We start from the raw sequence: 17416 nt of genomic DNA, 5'->3' as shown, positions 1-17416 counted from the left end.
GGGTGGAGTTGCTACTGTGAGCATGACACTCATTATGGGATGTCAGGGAAGGGCATTTTGGGATTGAACAAGACTTACTATGGGATGTTTAGGCAAAGGGGGAAAAAGGGAAAGAGAAAGATCAAGGTGGTTTAGGGAAGCACTAGTATGGAAAACAGGACAAGGGGATAAAAGGGGCTGGTGATGTGCAAACAGGCTGCTCGTCGGCACATTTCTCTGGCCGTGCCTTGCACCTGATCAGCGTGGTGACTCTTCATCTTGTAGTCGCTACTACTACCCATGACTACAATGACTACAACCTTAAACTCCATTTCTGACTGCTTTCCTGGGTGAGGGGACTCTTCGTTCTGTGCGCGAGTGTGTGTGTGCGGGTGTTTCCGTGCCAGCAGCTGGAATTAGACCACAAGCCCCAGCGTTCCGCGTGTCCGGGGTGCCGGCAACCGGGGAGACTGACTGAGGGGCCGATCCCCCGTCCCGCTGTCGCTACGCAGACCGCCGCCGGCCGCAACGGAGGCGGAACGCCGGGGGGCGGCGCCCTTCGCCAGCCGGCGCCTGTTCGCCGCCGCGCTCGCGTCTGCGCCGCCGCCTTCCGCCGTCCCGTGGTTACCCTGGCAACGGCGCCGTCGGCGAAGCGAGGAGCCCGGGCCCGGCGGCAGGATGGTGAGAGGCGGCGGGACGGGGGCGCGGGGCGGGCGCGGTGCTTCCCCCACCTCAGCCGGGGGAGCCCCGCCGGGGCCCCGCTCTGACCGGGCTCCCCTCCCCTCTCCTCTCTGCCCAGATGCTCTCCCGGGCCAAGCCGGCCGTGGGGGGTACCCCGCCGCCGGGAGACAGGCGCAAGAAGAAAGGGAAGAAGGTGCCGCAGCTGGAAGAGCTGCTGGCCCTGAGGGACTTCACCGGCGCGATCGCCTTGCTGGAGGTAACGGCCGCCGCCGGGGCTGAGACCCGGCCCGGGGGCACCGCCGGCACCCCGGGGGTCCCACTCCGCTCCCCTCGGGAGGACGGTACCGGCATTGCCAGGCCTGTGCCCGACAGGGCTGCGGGCCGAGAGCGACTCTTCCCCGCCTTGTGTCCCCCTCGCCTCCACCCGCAGCCCTTAGGCCCTGTTCTGGCTGCTTTTCTCCTCCCTTCCAAGGACTGCGTTTGGCATGTGAGGACGCCTGCTGCTTCTCCGTGCCAACCGTGTCCTGGGTGCATCCAGCACAGCATGGCCAGCCGGGCAGGGAGGTGATGGTCCCGCTCTGCCCTGCACTGGTGTGGCCTCACCTGGAGCACTGTGTGCAGGTCTGGGCGCCAAGGGATAAAAAGGAGATAAAGCTACTGGAGAGTGTCCAGAGGAGGGCTATGAAGTTGGTGAAAGGTTTGGAGGTGAAGCGGTATGAAGAGCGGCTAAAGTCACTTGGTTTGTTCAGCCTGGAGGAGACTGAGCGGAGACCTCATGGCACCTACAGCTTCCTCACAAAGGGAGGAGGAGAAACTCTTCTCTTTGGTGACCAGTAACAGAACCTAAGGGAATGTCAGGAAGATGTGTCAGGAGAGGTTCAGGTTGGACATTAGGAAAAGTTTCTTCACCCAGAGGGTGGTGGAGCACTGGAACAGGCTCCCCAGGGAGGTGTCACAGCCCTCAGCCTGACAGTGTTCATGAAGAGACTGGACAACACCCTCAGGCACATGGTGTGAACTGTGGGGTTGTCATACGTAGGAACAGGAGTTGGACTCACTCTTCCTTGTAGGTTCCTTCCAACTCAGGACATTTTGTGATTCTCTCAGGAATGTGAGCTCCACCCAGGTAGCATCTATAGCTGTCAAACCATCTGTGATATAAGATGGCTTTGTATTACTTTGATTATCTCTGGGACTTTATAAACTGTGTGGCAGTTGACAAAATCCTTACATACTTTCTTCTCTCCAAAGTTTAAACGGCATGTGGGTGAGCAGGAGGAGGACACTGACCTTTGGATCGGGTACTCTGCCTTTCATTTGGGTGACTACAAGAGAGCACTGGAGGTAAGGTGGGGAAATCCTGCTCCCTGAGGCTGGAAATGGGGATGTTGTGATAAAACAATGACAACAGGAGGAAGATGTTCTGTAATAGGGAACAGTTCTACCAGCCAGCTAAGGTACAAATGTATGGTAATAAGGCAGATGCCGTGGAAAGCAGTTTGAATTGGAAAAAAATATATTCCCCTATGAAAACAGTCCTTTTTCTAATGTTATCTACTATCTGATTTAATACTTGTCTCAGTAGCCTAATTTGCCGTTTTAAATGTCATAGTTCATGCCCTAAATGTTCTATTCCCTTTTTGCTGCTACCTTTGCAGAGTTTTACTTTTCAGGTTTATTTATGTCTTTGTCTTCATTGTGTTGCTTCTCTGTAATATGCATTCCTTAAAAATTCTTTCTTTAGAGGTTGATGCCTCTGGCCATTTAATGTATGTTATTGTTCTTCTTTATGTTTGCTTGTGTTAGGTAATTCAAGAAATGAGACATTCTTACCCTCCAAAAGCTGACTCTCCAAAAGTCACTAGAAGACCTTGATTATTCAAATATGCATACATTTTAAATATTTGCACTATACAGTGCTGTTGGATCTCTTTCAGTGTATGAGTCCATATGCAATTCTCTCTCATGTCCATTTATGTCTCCAATGAAACTCAATTTGTTGCCAGTGTCCCTGGGATCCCTTTATCTTCTCATTTGTGCTAGCATATTTCACTGTAAAAGTCTTAACAATTTTTTTGTTGCCTGCCTCACTGTGTACCTCTGAGGGCTGAAATCAGTGCGCACACCAGAACAGGGAGTGTTGTGGAGTGGTGTGGTGATACCCACAAGGCTGCCAATAAGCTAGTGAAGATTTGAAAACAACTTGGTCTGCCAGAGTATCACTCATCTCATTGCTGTATTCCCACAGATGTGAATTGCTGGGTCCATACACTGCTGCATTGCATCGTTTAAGTCTTAACTGGTTTCGCTCAATGTCAGCCGAGACAGATCCCCGTTACACTTCACTGTGAATCATAACGATGAAGGTTTCATAGTCTTTTAACTGGCTTTCCCTGGAAGAAATATTAAGAACAGATGACAATTTAAAGTATTAACAAAAGAAAATAGCCATAGAAAAAAATATTATAAACAATTATGGTATTTTCTCTTTTAGATAAAATTAAGTGTTTAACTATAGCAGTACATGGTCACATGCACAAGAGTTGTACATGAGGTGGAAATAGAATTTCTAAAGCTTCTGAGTAAGTTCACAAGGCACTTTCCCTCTTTAAAAAAAAGAAGAGGAAACATCCATTAGAGATATTAGAAATGCTCAGTGAATCGAATTGACAGTATACACAATATAGAACGTAGTACAAGACATAGTGGTAACTTAATATTCATGTTTAGAGTTGTGGAATTTAAAGATTATTAATGTAACAATCAGTTGCTGTACTTAATGTCTGCATGTTAGGTGTTAATAAGGAGTGGAAGTTTAAAAAAAGAAAAACGTTTGTATACAATTGAAAAATAGCTGGCAATTTGGTTGAAATAAATTCTGCTATTTGGAATACGCAGGAGAAGATTTTAAATGTTCCCTTCAACGAAAAAGTAACAGCTTTTTTTTTTTTTTTTTCTTTTCCTTTAAGAGATTAGGTTTTGTATGCGGTGTTTCATTCACCACTAGGTGATGCTGTTGATTCAGGCTCTTAAAAACTGCAATGTGGTTGTTTCGTTCCCGTTTTTCTGCCGAAGTAGGGACAATGTAAGGTTTGTACGCGTGATTTGTGGTTGGCTTGTTTGTGTGTGTTGTAAATGAGATATCACAGGCCATATCTTGTCAGATTTAAGCCTGATTTTTGGCACAGTGATGAGTCCTGATAACCTTGTCATTTTGTGATGCCATGTGTGAAATGAGCCTGTGCATCTCAATCTAGTTTCTTTCAGGACAGAACACTGTAGCTGTAATTCCCAATCTTGCAGTAGTCAAGGAAAAGAGTGCTGACTGTGGAGGCTGAATTGCCTTTCAGTTATCAGCTTCAAGGCTGAAGTGTAATGCTATATGTTCTCTGATATGTTACAGAGGCATTGTTGCTGTATTCTCAAGGACAACTTCCTTGATTACATATACCTTATAGATCTTGGAGCACTCTTTGAGGAGTACCAAGAGCCCTGTAAATAAAATACTATGGATGGAAGATTCTGCAGAATTCTCCAGAGTGACATTACACACAATCTAAATGATTCACACTCCTAAGTGCCTAGAAGTGGCAACGCATAGTCTATGTCAGCATATTCCATATGCCTGATGAGCGTCTTCAGAAATTAAACTGCTCAATAATCCTTTTATTTATAATGATACTTTCATAGTGAGCCAGGCGTGCTGGTTGCATGGCAACTTTTGGAGAGGCTAGGGATGAGGTTGCCATCATCCACTACTGCGAGAAGCAGGGAAAAAATGAAAATGATGTGGACCTCTAGCTCCAAGAATATACTCAGAGATAATGATAACAAAATATCTGGTACAATCACATAAGAGAATTCACATTCTCCTATCATAGGCACAGCAACAGTCAGGTAATTCCCTAGGTTGAGCACTAACTCATCACTAGGGTCACACTTTCCTCTCCTTAGGAGGTAGATCCTTTTGTCAAAGGATATGCCACTAACATTAGTCTGCTGGGATCATCCCTACTGCTGTAGACCAGTTTACAGATGGTACTGCACTGGACTTGACTCTTCCAGCAGTCATGGTTGCAGTCCCTCCCTAAATTGATTTTTACTAACACTGAGTGGCCAGTGTCTTCCTGGCATCATATGGCAACCAGAACCCCCTTAGTGGATGGCAGCATCTAATTAGTTTTCTGGAGTCTTCCACACTTGCTGCTCTTAATGGGGAAAAATCCACCTGTCTTTCTGCCACGACGTGTTCATAGCACTAATCTTAAACCATTTCTGAAAAATTTCCCAGTGGCACCCGAGGATCAGGATGAGAGCATCAGTCCAATGATTCTGTTTCTCATGTGCCTGATCCACACATTGAAGCAGCTGAGGCCTGAGAAAGGGAGTGTTGTAAGACATATTTGAGGTATTGACAACTGAGGAGAGGAATTGGCAAGGCCAGGAGCACTGCTAGGTTGGGTTCAAGATCAGGTTTTGCATTTTCTCTCTGTGCCCTCTGACTGGGTTTAGGCGCACAGGATGCTGGCGTGGTATATCTGCCTGACACAGTGATGCCTTTTTGATCTGTCAGCTACGCACGTGAGAGCAAAGCATGATCTCTGGGTCAGAGCCTTCAATGCATTGTTTCTGTCAAAATCTCATTAAGTACTGCCAATGATTCTGACAGTCTCTCCTGTCTGAAGCCTCCCTCCTAGGTGAGAATCAGGAGCCGTTCCACCTCTTCATGGACAGGACCTCCTGCCTACTCTGACTTTGCTCAGGATAATTTCAGTCAAATAGTAAATCATGAAAGGAACAAGGCCATACTAGAGTACTGGTTCATCCACAAGGACTATCTGATCTTGCTTGAGTACTTCTGCTGGCAGTGTGAGAACACAGGTACCCTCAATTTACTGACAGCTGAAACTAGAAAGTAAAAGGCAGAATTTTGGCTCAGGGAAGTTCTATAGACTTCTCTAGCATGACGATAGCCAGGTTATGATTAGTGTCTCCACATCTCCTTTGAGCACTTGTGGGGCAGCCTTGTAGGTTGGACTGTTTTTTGGCTCTTCAGGATCTGTGTGGGCTTGGAGAATCCAGACAAGTAATAAGGGCACTGAGCAGAATCCTGCTGGCCTCAGTGTTGTCAGTAGGTGTCCATAATTGTAGGCAATCAACCCAGCAGCTGCTTCTGAGGAAAAGTGTATGTGTCTCATGATGGGGGTGAGAGGTGGAGGAGGAAATAGCAAGAAGTTGTTATGCTTCTGGTTGGCAAAAATATGCCCCAGGTTGGCAGTTGGGAAAGCTTTTTGGAGTATTTAGTTTAGTTTGTTTGACTTTGTTTTTTTGGATAGGAGGGGGAAAGCTCTTGTGAAGTAGTCTTTGAGAGACTGGGATGTTGAATGCCTTTTAGTGAAGAAAGGAGCAACAGCACATAGTCTGGGCTCATGGCCCAGAACTACAGGGTTGAGAAGCACTTATAGTCCTGATTTTTATTTACTGTGTTTCCATAGATTCACATTGGTACTGCTAGAGCACTCTTTATTTATTGCTTGCTTTGAATGGCCAAGCCAGAAAATGACTTGTGTTTATGCACTTTGTCTTTTCTAATTAATCTGCCTGAAGCCACAGCCGAAAGAGATGTTTGGGTGCATTTAATCTGAACAGATTTTGAAAGGTTCCAGATGGTCCCAATAAAGAACAGTGGCCTGTCTCTTGGAGACCTGTGACTGGCCTACATCAAGATTGAACTGGCCTCAGTAGGAAAGGTTGGCCTCTATTTAAATGTTTTTTTCTTTCTTTCTTTCTTTTTTTAAATTTTATTATTTATTTAAGTCTTCTTGAAGGACAGCTAGTCCCTGAAGTACTAGCAAGACTGAGATGGCTTTTAAGGGCCTACCTTACCAATACCTTCTCTGTTTTGGAATGCAGTTTGCTTTCACTTGGCAACAGAAAAAAAATTATTTATGCTTGCAAACTATAAACTTTATTGTTGTCAGTATGTTTCTGGTCTTGGGATTCACTGCCCTTTGGGCATGGTCTGTTTTATTTAGTGCCATATAGGTATCTGTGCCTTTCCCCCAGAGATAAGAAGTCTTCCACCTGTAGTGGCACAATCAGGTAAACACTCCCAAAGCAGCAGGAAATTCCAATTCATATGCTTGGAGAAAGAGTACAGAGTTGGCGAGGGGTTGTGTTGCTGTCAGGAATGAGAACCTTCTGGTGACAGGGAGTATGTGGATGGCGTTCTTTCAGCACATCTGGTGAGAACCTTGTGTGACCCTGCCCGCTTTGCCTTATGCTGCCTGTTGGATGTGGCTGGATGGGGAGCAGGAGCACGAGCAACAGGCACATTCACTGGGATGGTCCTTCCTAGTAATTTAACAGAAACTCAAAAGAGGAAAAAAAATAGCATTGAGACGTCTGCCTGCCTCTGGTTTTAGTACCCATTTTGATACAAAGATGTTTATTTTTCAGAAATACCACTGTTTGGTAGCTGCAGAGTTTTTCTCCATTAAAAAAGCAGGTTGAAAGACTGATCTGTTAAGTTTTTACTGTTTCACAAATAACAAGAAATGAAGCGGTTTATGTGATAGTATTAAGGGATATGTAATAAACGTGGATGTGTAAGAAAGAACAGAACAAGGTATCTAGTGGTTTTCTCTAGCTGTTGGCTGTAAGTCTTAAAATGGGAAATCGTGAAGTTAGGTACAGTTTAGTAATATTTACTACAATTATCTTTATCTATTAGGAGGTCTTGAATTTGCCTATTTTGTAATAGTTTCATTGTAAGAACTGCAACGAACTTAAGAATAAGTCATTTGATCTCAATTAATTTAATGATACGTTGTAAAATGGTAGAAGAAAGAACGGTATTTAATATGAGTCTATGCTTTTATCCATTTTTAAAAAGCCAACCCTCTCTTCTGTTACAGGAATATGAGGCCTTAACCAAACAACCAGCTTGCAATCCAGATGTTTGGGTGAACCTTGCCTGTACATACTTCTTTCTAGGGATGTATACACAAGCTGAACAGGCAGCCTTGAAAGGTGAGATGTGTGTCTCTGATGGAAATGGCTACTTGTTGATTTAGCATTTAAAGTGATTTACAGAGAAAGTATTCAATGCTTTTTTTGCAGAGGAATAAACAATAATTTGGAGCAAAGATTTTTGTTTGGGGGTTTTTGTTTGTTTGCATTTAACAGCAAAGTTATGATGCAATCTGCTTCCTAAAAATACCTTGGGCAGATGGAGCATCTGGAAGATAATTTCTCTTAGTAATTTCGAAATACAAAACCCCAGCATAAGCTGGCCAGCAACGAAAAGTTACTTTTTCTTTTGACTGATTCCATATCTCTGAGCCAGTGCAGATGAAGTGAGTTAGGCCAGTGAAATTATTAAAAAATAAGCTTCTGAGAGCATTCAGCATTCTCCCTTATCTGGAGGAGAGCTCTGTTCACGTAGTTTGAGGGACTTAGTGGGTGGTCTTGTTGCCTTGTGTCAGATATTAGGTGTCTGATTCTTGAGCGGCTGGAATTCACTGCAGTCACATTGTTACAGTTCTACTTTAATCTGAACATACGTGGGTTCATTTGAAGAAGACAAATGGAAATTTGACTCCAAGACAATTTTTAGTTAGGCAGTTTAATTTTGTTACCCATCACTTTCTATTTATCTTAGTGATTTATATTGTTTCTCATAACCATAGTATCTCAGTGATATCCAAGTAGAATTAATAGTAGCGATGTTCTTGGTTAACTTCTGACTCTTAACCTTTTTAGGATAAAACTCTTATTGAAGTATGGGTTTTCTCTTTTCGTTCTTTCCTTAGTCTTCTAGTCTTGGGCTGAAAACAGGGTGGGGGGAAATAATCGTATACTTTCTGCTACTGTGGAGGAGTGCCTTCAAAATGGACAGTTTTGTAATATTTTTTAGAAAAAGTTAGATTCTTGTATCCCTTAAAAGTCCTTCAAAAGATCACCCTGAGCTCGAATCCCATAACTGAAAATGTTTTGTTTCCAACTGTAAAAAGTTTCACGCAGAGCTTTGTGATCTTTATTGTTCAAGAGGTGCATTAATTTATATTCACAGATAATAATTTAATCTTTAATGTAGCACAAATTTGAGCTTTGGAGATTACGGCCTAGGACATGAACTAGAATCTACAAATAATTGGGCAACAGAGCCTGAGGTGTCACTTTGACCTAAACCATAGAGGAAGCAAGTGGCTGCATTGTGTACCAGTTGGAGTCATTGTCGTCAGCTTCACGTCATGTGAATTACAGTATTCCATTCTAGAGATGCCAGAGGCACAGCTGGGCCTGCACCTTTATTAACTGTGAGCTGGAAGTGAGGGAAGATTCATTTTTTCATGCCCCTTCAGATTAGTTCGCAGTAGGATATGGGATGTGGTTAGTGGTATTTGGGTGCTGGAATATTAAGAAAGGAGTGCAGCTGAGGGACGGAACAGAGAATAACTGAGTGTTCACACTAGTAATATCAGTTCCTGATTTCATGTAATTATTTAAGAAGGACAGCATGCCAGTTTTTATAGTGAGGTGGTAAACCTTTCTTGTGAGTACTCTAACACTGATGATTTCTGACTACTTAAGCTTGGTGGGGAGGCAGTAACAGCTGAAGATTTGTAACTCTTTTTCTCTCTCCATTGAAGGCTTCTAAGTGTTATATATTCCCCTTCCCATTTCCATCACTTTCTTACATTGAGGTTGAACCTTTTTATTTTCTCTCCAGACAGATCCTCTTTTAGGTTGTTGTTTGGTTTTTTTTTTAAACGTATCAGGATTGCATCAATGATGGCTGTTCACAATATATTACTGACAGCTGAGGCCATAACATCTTGTGATCTCTTCCATGGTTTTGCAAAGATCCTGAAGAAGCAAAATATTTAATTGGACAGAGACACAAAAGGTGAAGTCTCTAGAAGAACACCGTTTATACAGTACTGCCATGAAGACTGCTGAAAAAAGGATATATTGTGTTAGGCTGCTTATCATTACTATTTTGGGATTATTTTGCCTGAATTCTTGCATACTGCTTACTGTTTATTGCTGTAGTTACGCTAAGGGCCTGGAAGTACTAAAACAAATGAGGGAAAAATAATTTATTTGCAGCTATAATTCTAAATTTCTACAGTGATGGAATCTGTGTGAAAGGAAACATAAATGTCATCTGGCTTTTGGGAATCGATTTTCCACACAAACATGTAAATATCATATAGAAATTACTCCTTGCCATGTACTGTAGCTTAAGAAAATTATTGTTAACTGTCTGAGGAAAAATATGCAGGGTACTTAAAAAATAGGAAATTAGCATTAAAAGCCATCAGGTAATTGTTGCATTTTTTACAAGATATATAGTCCACAATCTCTCATGGAGCAAGGGTTTATGTTTATTTTATAATAGATGGGAAGTATTCTCTTAGCTTGTTGTTACTTAATTAAAACTTCATGGTACGTTCTCTCAGGAAAGAATAAATCTGTATATCGGAAGTCATATAAACCAGGATTACTGCAAATATAACCTAAGAAGTAGAGCAAAAAGGCAGTAAAGAAAAATCCTTCTTTGAAAGTTTTTCATTATAGTTGTACTTTATCTCCTCTAGGCTTTCTTCCAAATTCCTTTCAGATATTTCTGGCTTCTCCTTTTTCCCTGCTCTCCCATTACATTACAGTTACTAATGTTCCTGGATGTTCCTGGATCTGAGGTGAAGGGAGTGTTACTTCAAGTCAGCTACTGTTTCATAGTCATTCCATAGTGAAGCTGCCAAGTGATGCTTTGTATACTCCTTTTGCATCTGTGCTCTCATACATTGGCTAAACATACGTTTTCCATGCTGTATGCTAGCCTACGTAGTCTTGGGAGAACGAGGCTGAAAGTCTTCATCGTGTTTTAATAAACAGTAATAAATTCCTGGGTTTTAATAATAAAAACAAATAATCTTATATTGCATTCCCAGTTCTTGTGCCTTGCAGAGGACAAGGACCAGAAACTCAGCCGGGCACACTTGCACAGTGATCCCAGCAACTGATCCTAGTGTTTAGAAGCCTGCATAGTGCTCTCAGAAGCCATTGGCTAGAAAAACACAAGTGCTAACTGTGTTCTTTTAACCCACAAAATGTGCACATAAGTGGGGCTGCAATTAATTCTGTTATGAAAAAGTCTTTTTAGGAGAAATGGAATTTTACAATTAAACTTAAGATTCATGCACAGACAGTGTTGTGTTGCTGAACCTGTCATTAAAGTTCTTTTTTTTCCTCCCTTCTAATTTTTGATGTGCAAAGTTTTGTGATTCTTCACAACTCCGTGTGTGTCAGATCTGCATGTGGTTTAACTGAACAGAGATCCTTCTCCTTTCACAGCCTACACTGCAAGGAGCAATATTCTACAAAAGCAGAACAGAGATGGGTTAGTAAGAACAAAGACATTTACCAAGCCAGTTTTCTTTCCTTATTCATGTACTCATGTTTGCTGGGTGTCAGATAGTTGTCACCAGTGAAAGCGTGTGGTTACAAGTGGGCATGGAAAAGCTGCTGGATTTTCTTTTTCTTCAGACTGCTTGTTCACCTACGTGCAAAGTCATCTGCTCTCTGCTTGCACTGTATTTCTTGTGAACAGTGTTTCATTTAATTAAATTTTAGCTGTGATATTGAACTAGGAGATTTTGATATATGGAACTTTCAAAGTGCACAAGTGAAAATATAAATTTGTACACATTTAAAATTTTAAAACTACTAATCTTATTTCCTTGTTTTAAAGCATAGTGGAAGCTACAGAACAGGGATAATTCATAGTTTTTTGCTTTGATGATCTTTAATTTACTGTGCCTAGGCATGACTGAAATGAAACCTGTATATATTGCAAGTAACTGAACATAGTTAAACTGGTTTTTAAGTATTTGGGGAATGGGAAAATTTAAATGAATGTCCTCTGTAAATTTAATTCAAGAAAATTGTGAACAGTTGAGCTATTCAAGGGTGTGTAAGTGTGAACCTCATAGTTGGACCATGGTTTTTCCAAACATTTTTCCATACCCTTACATTTTCCCTCCACCAGTGAGGCTGTGGTTTTACAGCATAGAGAGCTTCATTCAGCTACTGTCTTCAGGTGAGCAGGGCATTGTTTCTCAGGGACAGAAGAATAAGGTTTCCTCTGGTTATATTTTCTCTGCTGTCTGGCTGGAGCCATCTCAGCACGGTTCCATTCCTACCAGCTCCCGCCTGTGTATGTTTAAGATGTGTTTTACATCTGTTAATGTGTGAAGTGCTGCTATAGTGTACACATGACGTTTGCTAGATGGGATTTGTTAATGCTGGACACATGACCAGCATTGCTTTGCACTCTCACGAGAGGACACAAATGCCAGATTGTCCATTACTGTATTTCATCATCTTCTTACTGCCTGTGGCAGCAACATGGAACCCACTAAGAGTCTGAGCTGCCATTTCTAGCGAGCTTAACATTTTCTTTAATAATTAGTGAAGATATCTGTCCTCATTCTTACTGTAGCTGTTTATTATCCTTTAACAAATACTTCACTAGGTGCTTGCTCAGTGTCAGCACATAAAAATATGCAGAATACTTTTAAGATCAATGTCAGCTATGACTTTGGTACCTATAACAGGGGCACTGATCACGATAAATATTCTTGTGTAGGAATATCGGTGTGTTTCCTAGCTGGAAAGACATACAACCTATCCAGATACCTCAGTGATGTCTTTAGCACAAGGCAAATACTAGACCTGGAGCAGGGTCCAGTTTGTTGCCATGCAACATTGTCATCATGTTTGTTATGATCCCTAGATTGCTTAGTACTGATCTGAAAAAAAAAAAGTACAGCCATCTTATTGAAAAAGTATGACAGGAAAATAAGGTTATGCTTCCTTGTGGCATTAATAGATCAGTGACAATGCAGTTTGGTAGCAGCAGATGGTCATAAAAGAACAAGCCTTTTGTCCTTTAAAAATCATTTGCTCTGATCAGGCAGTTGTATCACTTCCTGCCCCAGTGACTGACAACAGCTTTATCCAATATTTGTAACCAAATTATTTCTGGAAGCTAATCTGACCTTGTTCATATGTTTCCTTTTCTTCCTCAAAAAATGCATTTGGCATTGGGAGAAGATAAACTGCTGATATTGAATGTTTCCATGGTTATACTTACTATAATGACAGGACTATATTTTTTGTCATTGTTTTGCCCTTCTCCTTCTCTGCCTGGCATTAAGTAAAAGTGTCTTATTTTAAAGAATGTCAAATGTGTAGTATCATATCTTATGAAGCAGGGCTTTTTTTTCTTCCTCCCTATATCCATGCACACCATCAAAACTCAGATTTCATCTTTTGCCTGGTTTTAGGTGTAAAATAATGTGGACTAACCCTCCAGCTTTTGCCAAGAAGTAAATAACAATTTTGATGTCAGATCAGATGCCAGGTTTGCGAGGGCAGCACTGCAGTCATTGGTTTACCAGGGAAACAATAATTCCTTGGTTTAGATTCTTGAGGGAGCATTGCTTGTAAGTCACAATTTTCACAACAAAATTAATGTTAAAACCCACTCAAAAAAAGAAACAAAACCTACTCAAATAGGAACACTGGTGTCTTTATGCATAGTACCATGATTATACAGTATGTTATTTTCAATGTAAATTCCACAGTCTGTCCTGCTTGTATTTTTGGAGTCTTTGATGACCAAATGTTTTGAATTGTGAAGGGTGGTTGTGGCTGGTTTCACACAAAAGCACATGTGGGGTCCATGTGCAGCCCTTCTAAACTTCGATATTAAAACCTATCATTTAATGCCGGGGCACATGTGGAGTTACCACAGTATCATTGCTGACAAGAAATGTTCTTATTTTGAAGAACAGGCATTTAAATTAAGGTACTCTGACTTTCTAACTCAATGGATTAAGTAATTTCTAGAATATACGATCATGTTAGTTATACTGCTACTGCTGCTTGTACAGTATTGATTGTAGATCAGAAAACTTTCTGCTCTTTAATAATTAGGCTAATGAGAATTCCCACACATATCCTAGGTTGAAGACCATTTAGCTTCTTAACAACTTAGTGCTCTGTCAGTAATACCTTGCAGGGTGTGGTTTTGTGAGAACTCTCTCACACTGCCTTTGCCTTTTGGAATTTCTCTCTTCTAGCAGTTCTTTAAGCATACAATTCTCTTTTTCCTCTTTGGCCTCTTTTTGTAGAAACATGGTTAAATAACACAGCCTGGGAAGGAGAAAAGGGGAGAAATAATTGCTGTGCCTATCAGAAGTAGGGTGGCAGTCTTACACTGCCAACCTGATGAGCGTGGTCTGGGATTTGGCATTGTTTACTATGTTACAAAGTTTTACTCTGTGGAGAAAGAGTAAGAAGTCTGGAAATTTCTTCCTAAATTACTTTAAAAAAAAAATCTAACATATTACTAGAAAATTCCGTCTCTGAGAGGAGGAGGGAAGAGGTTTTGGTGGTTTGAGTCTTCTTTCATGGTTTAGGATGTCAGAAGAATTATAGCCTTGTGCTACAGGCCATTGCTTTGCTAACTCTGCACTTTTGTGGCCTCATAAACACAGTAAGTAATTCTGCTTTTTGTAAAGATTCCATGTACATCCTTGTACATCCTTTCTGTGGAACATAGGTTGCCAGCTGGTTAGTCTGAGCAAGAATGAGGGTGCTCATTAACTGAGTAGGCTAAAAAAAATACAGGAAACAAGGGGAGGCTTTTTGGAAGACTGCTTGCAAAAGAAATAAATAGCTCTGTTGGATGAGGACCTTTGTCACTCTTGGTGAAGAACAAGGCTCTCTCTAGTGACTTAAAGCTCTACAGTTAACAATTTGTGTCATATGAAGTGAGTTAAATGGAATTCCTAATCCTGCCAGAGCAAGAAATTTCCTGAGCTTTAGTGGCTCTAGAAAGGAGATGTCTTCCTTAGATCTCTTGCTGTATCTTAGTTTGAATCTTATCTGCTCTGACTGCAGGATTCTTTCATGTGCCTTTTGTTCCTAAGGATGGAAGAAACATTAGACCGAAGTATAGTATAATGTGCATACATAACAAGATGGTAGCAGCAACAGGTTTTGCAACACACTGGAAGTTGACAAGATTCAGAGAGTTATGAATCACAACTTACTTCAAATATGATATACTGTAAAAGGAGCCTTGATTATGAGTTTGCCTATTGCTGCTCTTATCTTTTTTTTTTTTTAAAAAAAAAAAAAAGTTGCTGTGCTTTGTGTCTCTTATGCAAAAAAGAGAAAACTATCCAGAAGGCCATGCAGGAAATTGATAGTGCAATTCTTAAAAGTTTTAAGGCTCATGGAAAGCAGAGGACAATGAAAAGTTATTTCCAACAGGGATTTCAAGAGAAATGGGAAGGGAATGAAGGGAGGAAGCAGGAAGGCCTTTCAAGCACTCTAAAATTGGTAAAACCTGCCCCAGGACATGACCTGCAAAGACCTGTACTTGGGCTAATTAATGAAAGAATATAAGCACATGTATGTCTATTGAGAAAGTGATTTAAAAATAAAAAGAAACACCACGAGTTGATCTTTGCAGCGATACTTACTCAACTTTCCTTGCAGCACCTAAGAGTCGTCTCCAGAACCGTTTACTCTTTCACCTGGCACATAAGGTATGATGTTTTTCTTCACTCATGCCTTGTCTGTTTTCTTTAAAATTGGGTAATATGTAATTCTTGCTGGCAACCTGGCAGAATAATTAAAATGTCTGCAGTGGCAGGAGAACAAACGTTTTCCACAACCACCCTAGTCTATTCAAATGTGGAGTAGAAAGGAAGTGTGAAAACATGATCTCAGAATAGATGCCCTCAGTGTGTATCTAGTGGAAGTTTTACCAACTCGGTTCACATAAGTCATACAACAGGAACCTGATGGTATTTTTGATCATAAGGAACCTGGGACTCTGAATAGTCAGAAATTTAAAGCCACGGGTTTCTTTCAAGTGTACCAAGTTTCCCTTGACTTGCAGCCTATATGCTATTACTGATCTTCCCAAGTCATTCAGTATCCAAGCAGCAATATCGTTTATAGCATGAAATTTAATTTAACTTCAACAAAAATTAAATGCTTATTTCACTTGCCGCACATAGCTACGTTCCCTTAAATTTGGTTTTGTACCATCCTGTATGATACTTAACAAGTACTGTGCTGCTGAAGAGACTGAGTTTTGGGTGGAAGTATAAATCCTGAATGTTAACTTTGATGTCAGATTCTCTTCACTTAAATCTGTTAGTTTAAGAGAGAAAATTTAAAGCATTTTATGTAGTGGCACTAGCACTTACAGAGAAGTTGAATAATTCTTAGCTCATGTAATTAGTCTTTGGAAATAATGGTGTTTATGAAACTATGAAGCCCACTGCTGTTCTCTTAAGCAACATCTCTTGCCTTTGTATTGGAGTATCATTTTGTGACAGGCTCAAAGAGGGAGGAAACGGATTTGACAAAAACTGAGCAGATAAATGAAAAACAAATATGTAAGATAGAATTTTTGTGTAAGAAAAATTCATAATTACTATTGAATCAGCAGAACCAGCAAAGGGAAGCACTGGAATAAGTTATTTGAGTAGACTGATTAGGTGAATAGCCTCAATGTTAGTATAGTAACACAAATAGAACAGGTATGTTTAACCCTGCTCCTTATTTTTATTCTTGTGTGTGTTATGTGCTATACAGCAATGATTTTAAAAATAAACCATTTAGTTAAAGAAATGTAAGGGGTTGATGAAAGAAAATTTGTTAGTGCTGTAAAGAAGTCTTGTGAAAATTGGTGCTGTTGTGTTGGTAAGTCTTGCATTTTTCTGCTGTTCATGAGAAATAAGATTTAGATCTACAGACAGGAAAATTTCTGCTGGCTCAATCAATAACAGTCAAATCTTGCGTTGCAAAATTCTGATTGTGAAATAATTAATTCAGCTCTTCCTCTCTTATCCATCAAGGCACATGACCTGTAATTATGTCTAAATCACACCTTAAAAGGAAATGTGTACTTAGTTTTAGCCTCACATTTATCTAGTTTCACCTAATCTGCCTCTTTAATGTTTGGCTTTCAAATTAACTTTAAAGTAGCAGAATTTTTCCAGATGTTTAATATGAGTCATTTATTTTTTGCCAGCAAGGACAAAAATCAATCCAGCTAATTAACAAAGCTTTTTTTATTCTCACTGAAGTCTTCTGAGAATGTGTCATACTTTTTTTAGTTCGGTGATGAGAAGAAACTGATGAGCTCTCACCAGAACCTGCAAGACATTACAGAAGACCAGCTTAGCTTGGCATCTATCCACTACATGCGGTCGCACTACCAAGAAGCTATTGATATCTACAAGCGCATTCTTCTTGAAAATCGGTGGGGATCTCTACTCTAAACCTTATTTCAGCATCTCTGATACTGTTGGTGTTTGAATTCCATTTAGCTGCCTGGTTTCTGAAAGCAGGAATTTTCCCCAATTACTGTGTCCCTTTCCCACCACAAAATGTGCACAATTTGCAGCCCCCTCAATTTTGTTCATTGCAAATCATTACTGAAAAAATGCACATTTAAAAAGAAGTCTGCTCTCTGATGCTTTCTTTTAGTGATATTTTTGTGTAATTCATTCTGAGATCTTTTTTTCTTATTTCTTCTGAAATTATAAGATCCATTAAAATATATTCAAAGTTTTATGTACATATTAAATATCTTTGCACATATTGCATAGAAAATCCTATGTTGCCATGCCAAATACAGTGCTCGTGTTCTGTGCAT

General features: G+C 40.6%; 2 protein-coding genes across 2 annotated transcripts in view; both read left to right on the top strand.

Moving 5' to 3' along the window:
• Nucleotides 1–17416, top strand: part of ATF7IP (activating transcription factor 7 interacting protein) — a 367200-nt gene that overhangs the window by 219638 nt on the left and 130146 nt on the right. The gene's annotated exons all lie outside the window — the stretch shown is intronic.
• The window catches only part of IFT56 (intraflagellar transport 56), a gene marked incomplete at both ends in the record, with an annotated part of 45706 nt that continues 29068 nt past the window's right edge, over nucleotides 779–17416 (top strand). Inside the window, 5 exons of the mRNA XM_080360769.1 lie at nucleotides 779–916; nucleotides 1912–2004; nucleotides 7578–7692; nucleotides 15241–15290; nucleotides 16875–17020. Coding sequence (XP_080216895.1) covers nucleotides 779–916; nucleotides 1912–2004; nucleotides 7578–7692; nucleotides 15241–15290; nucleotides 16875–17020 — 542 coding nt within the window. The remainder of the gene's footprint in view (nucleotides 917–1911; nucleotides 2005–7577; nucleotides 7693–15240; nucleotides 15291–16874; nucleotides 17021–17416) is intronic.

This window comes from Nesoenas mayeri, assembly GCF_963082525.1.
Source record: "Nesoenas mayeri genome assembly, chromosome: 1".
Classification (NCBI taxonomy): Eukaryota; Metazoa; Chordata; class Aves; order Columbiformes; family Columbidae; genus Nesoenas; species Nesoenas mayeri.
This window is presented reverse-complemented; position numbering and strand designations above follow the sequence as displayed.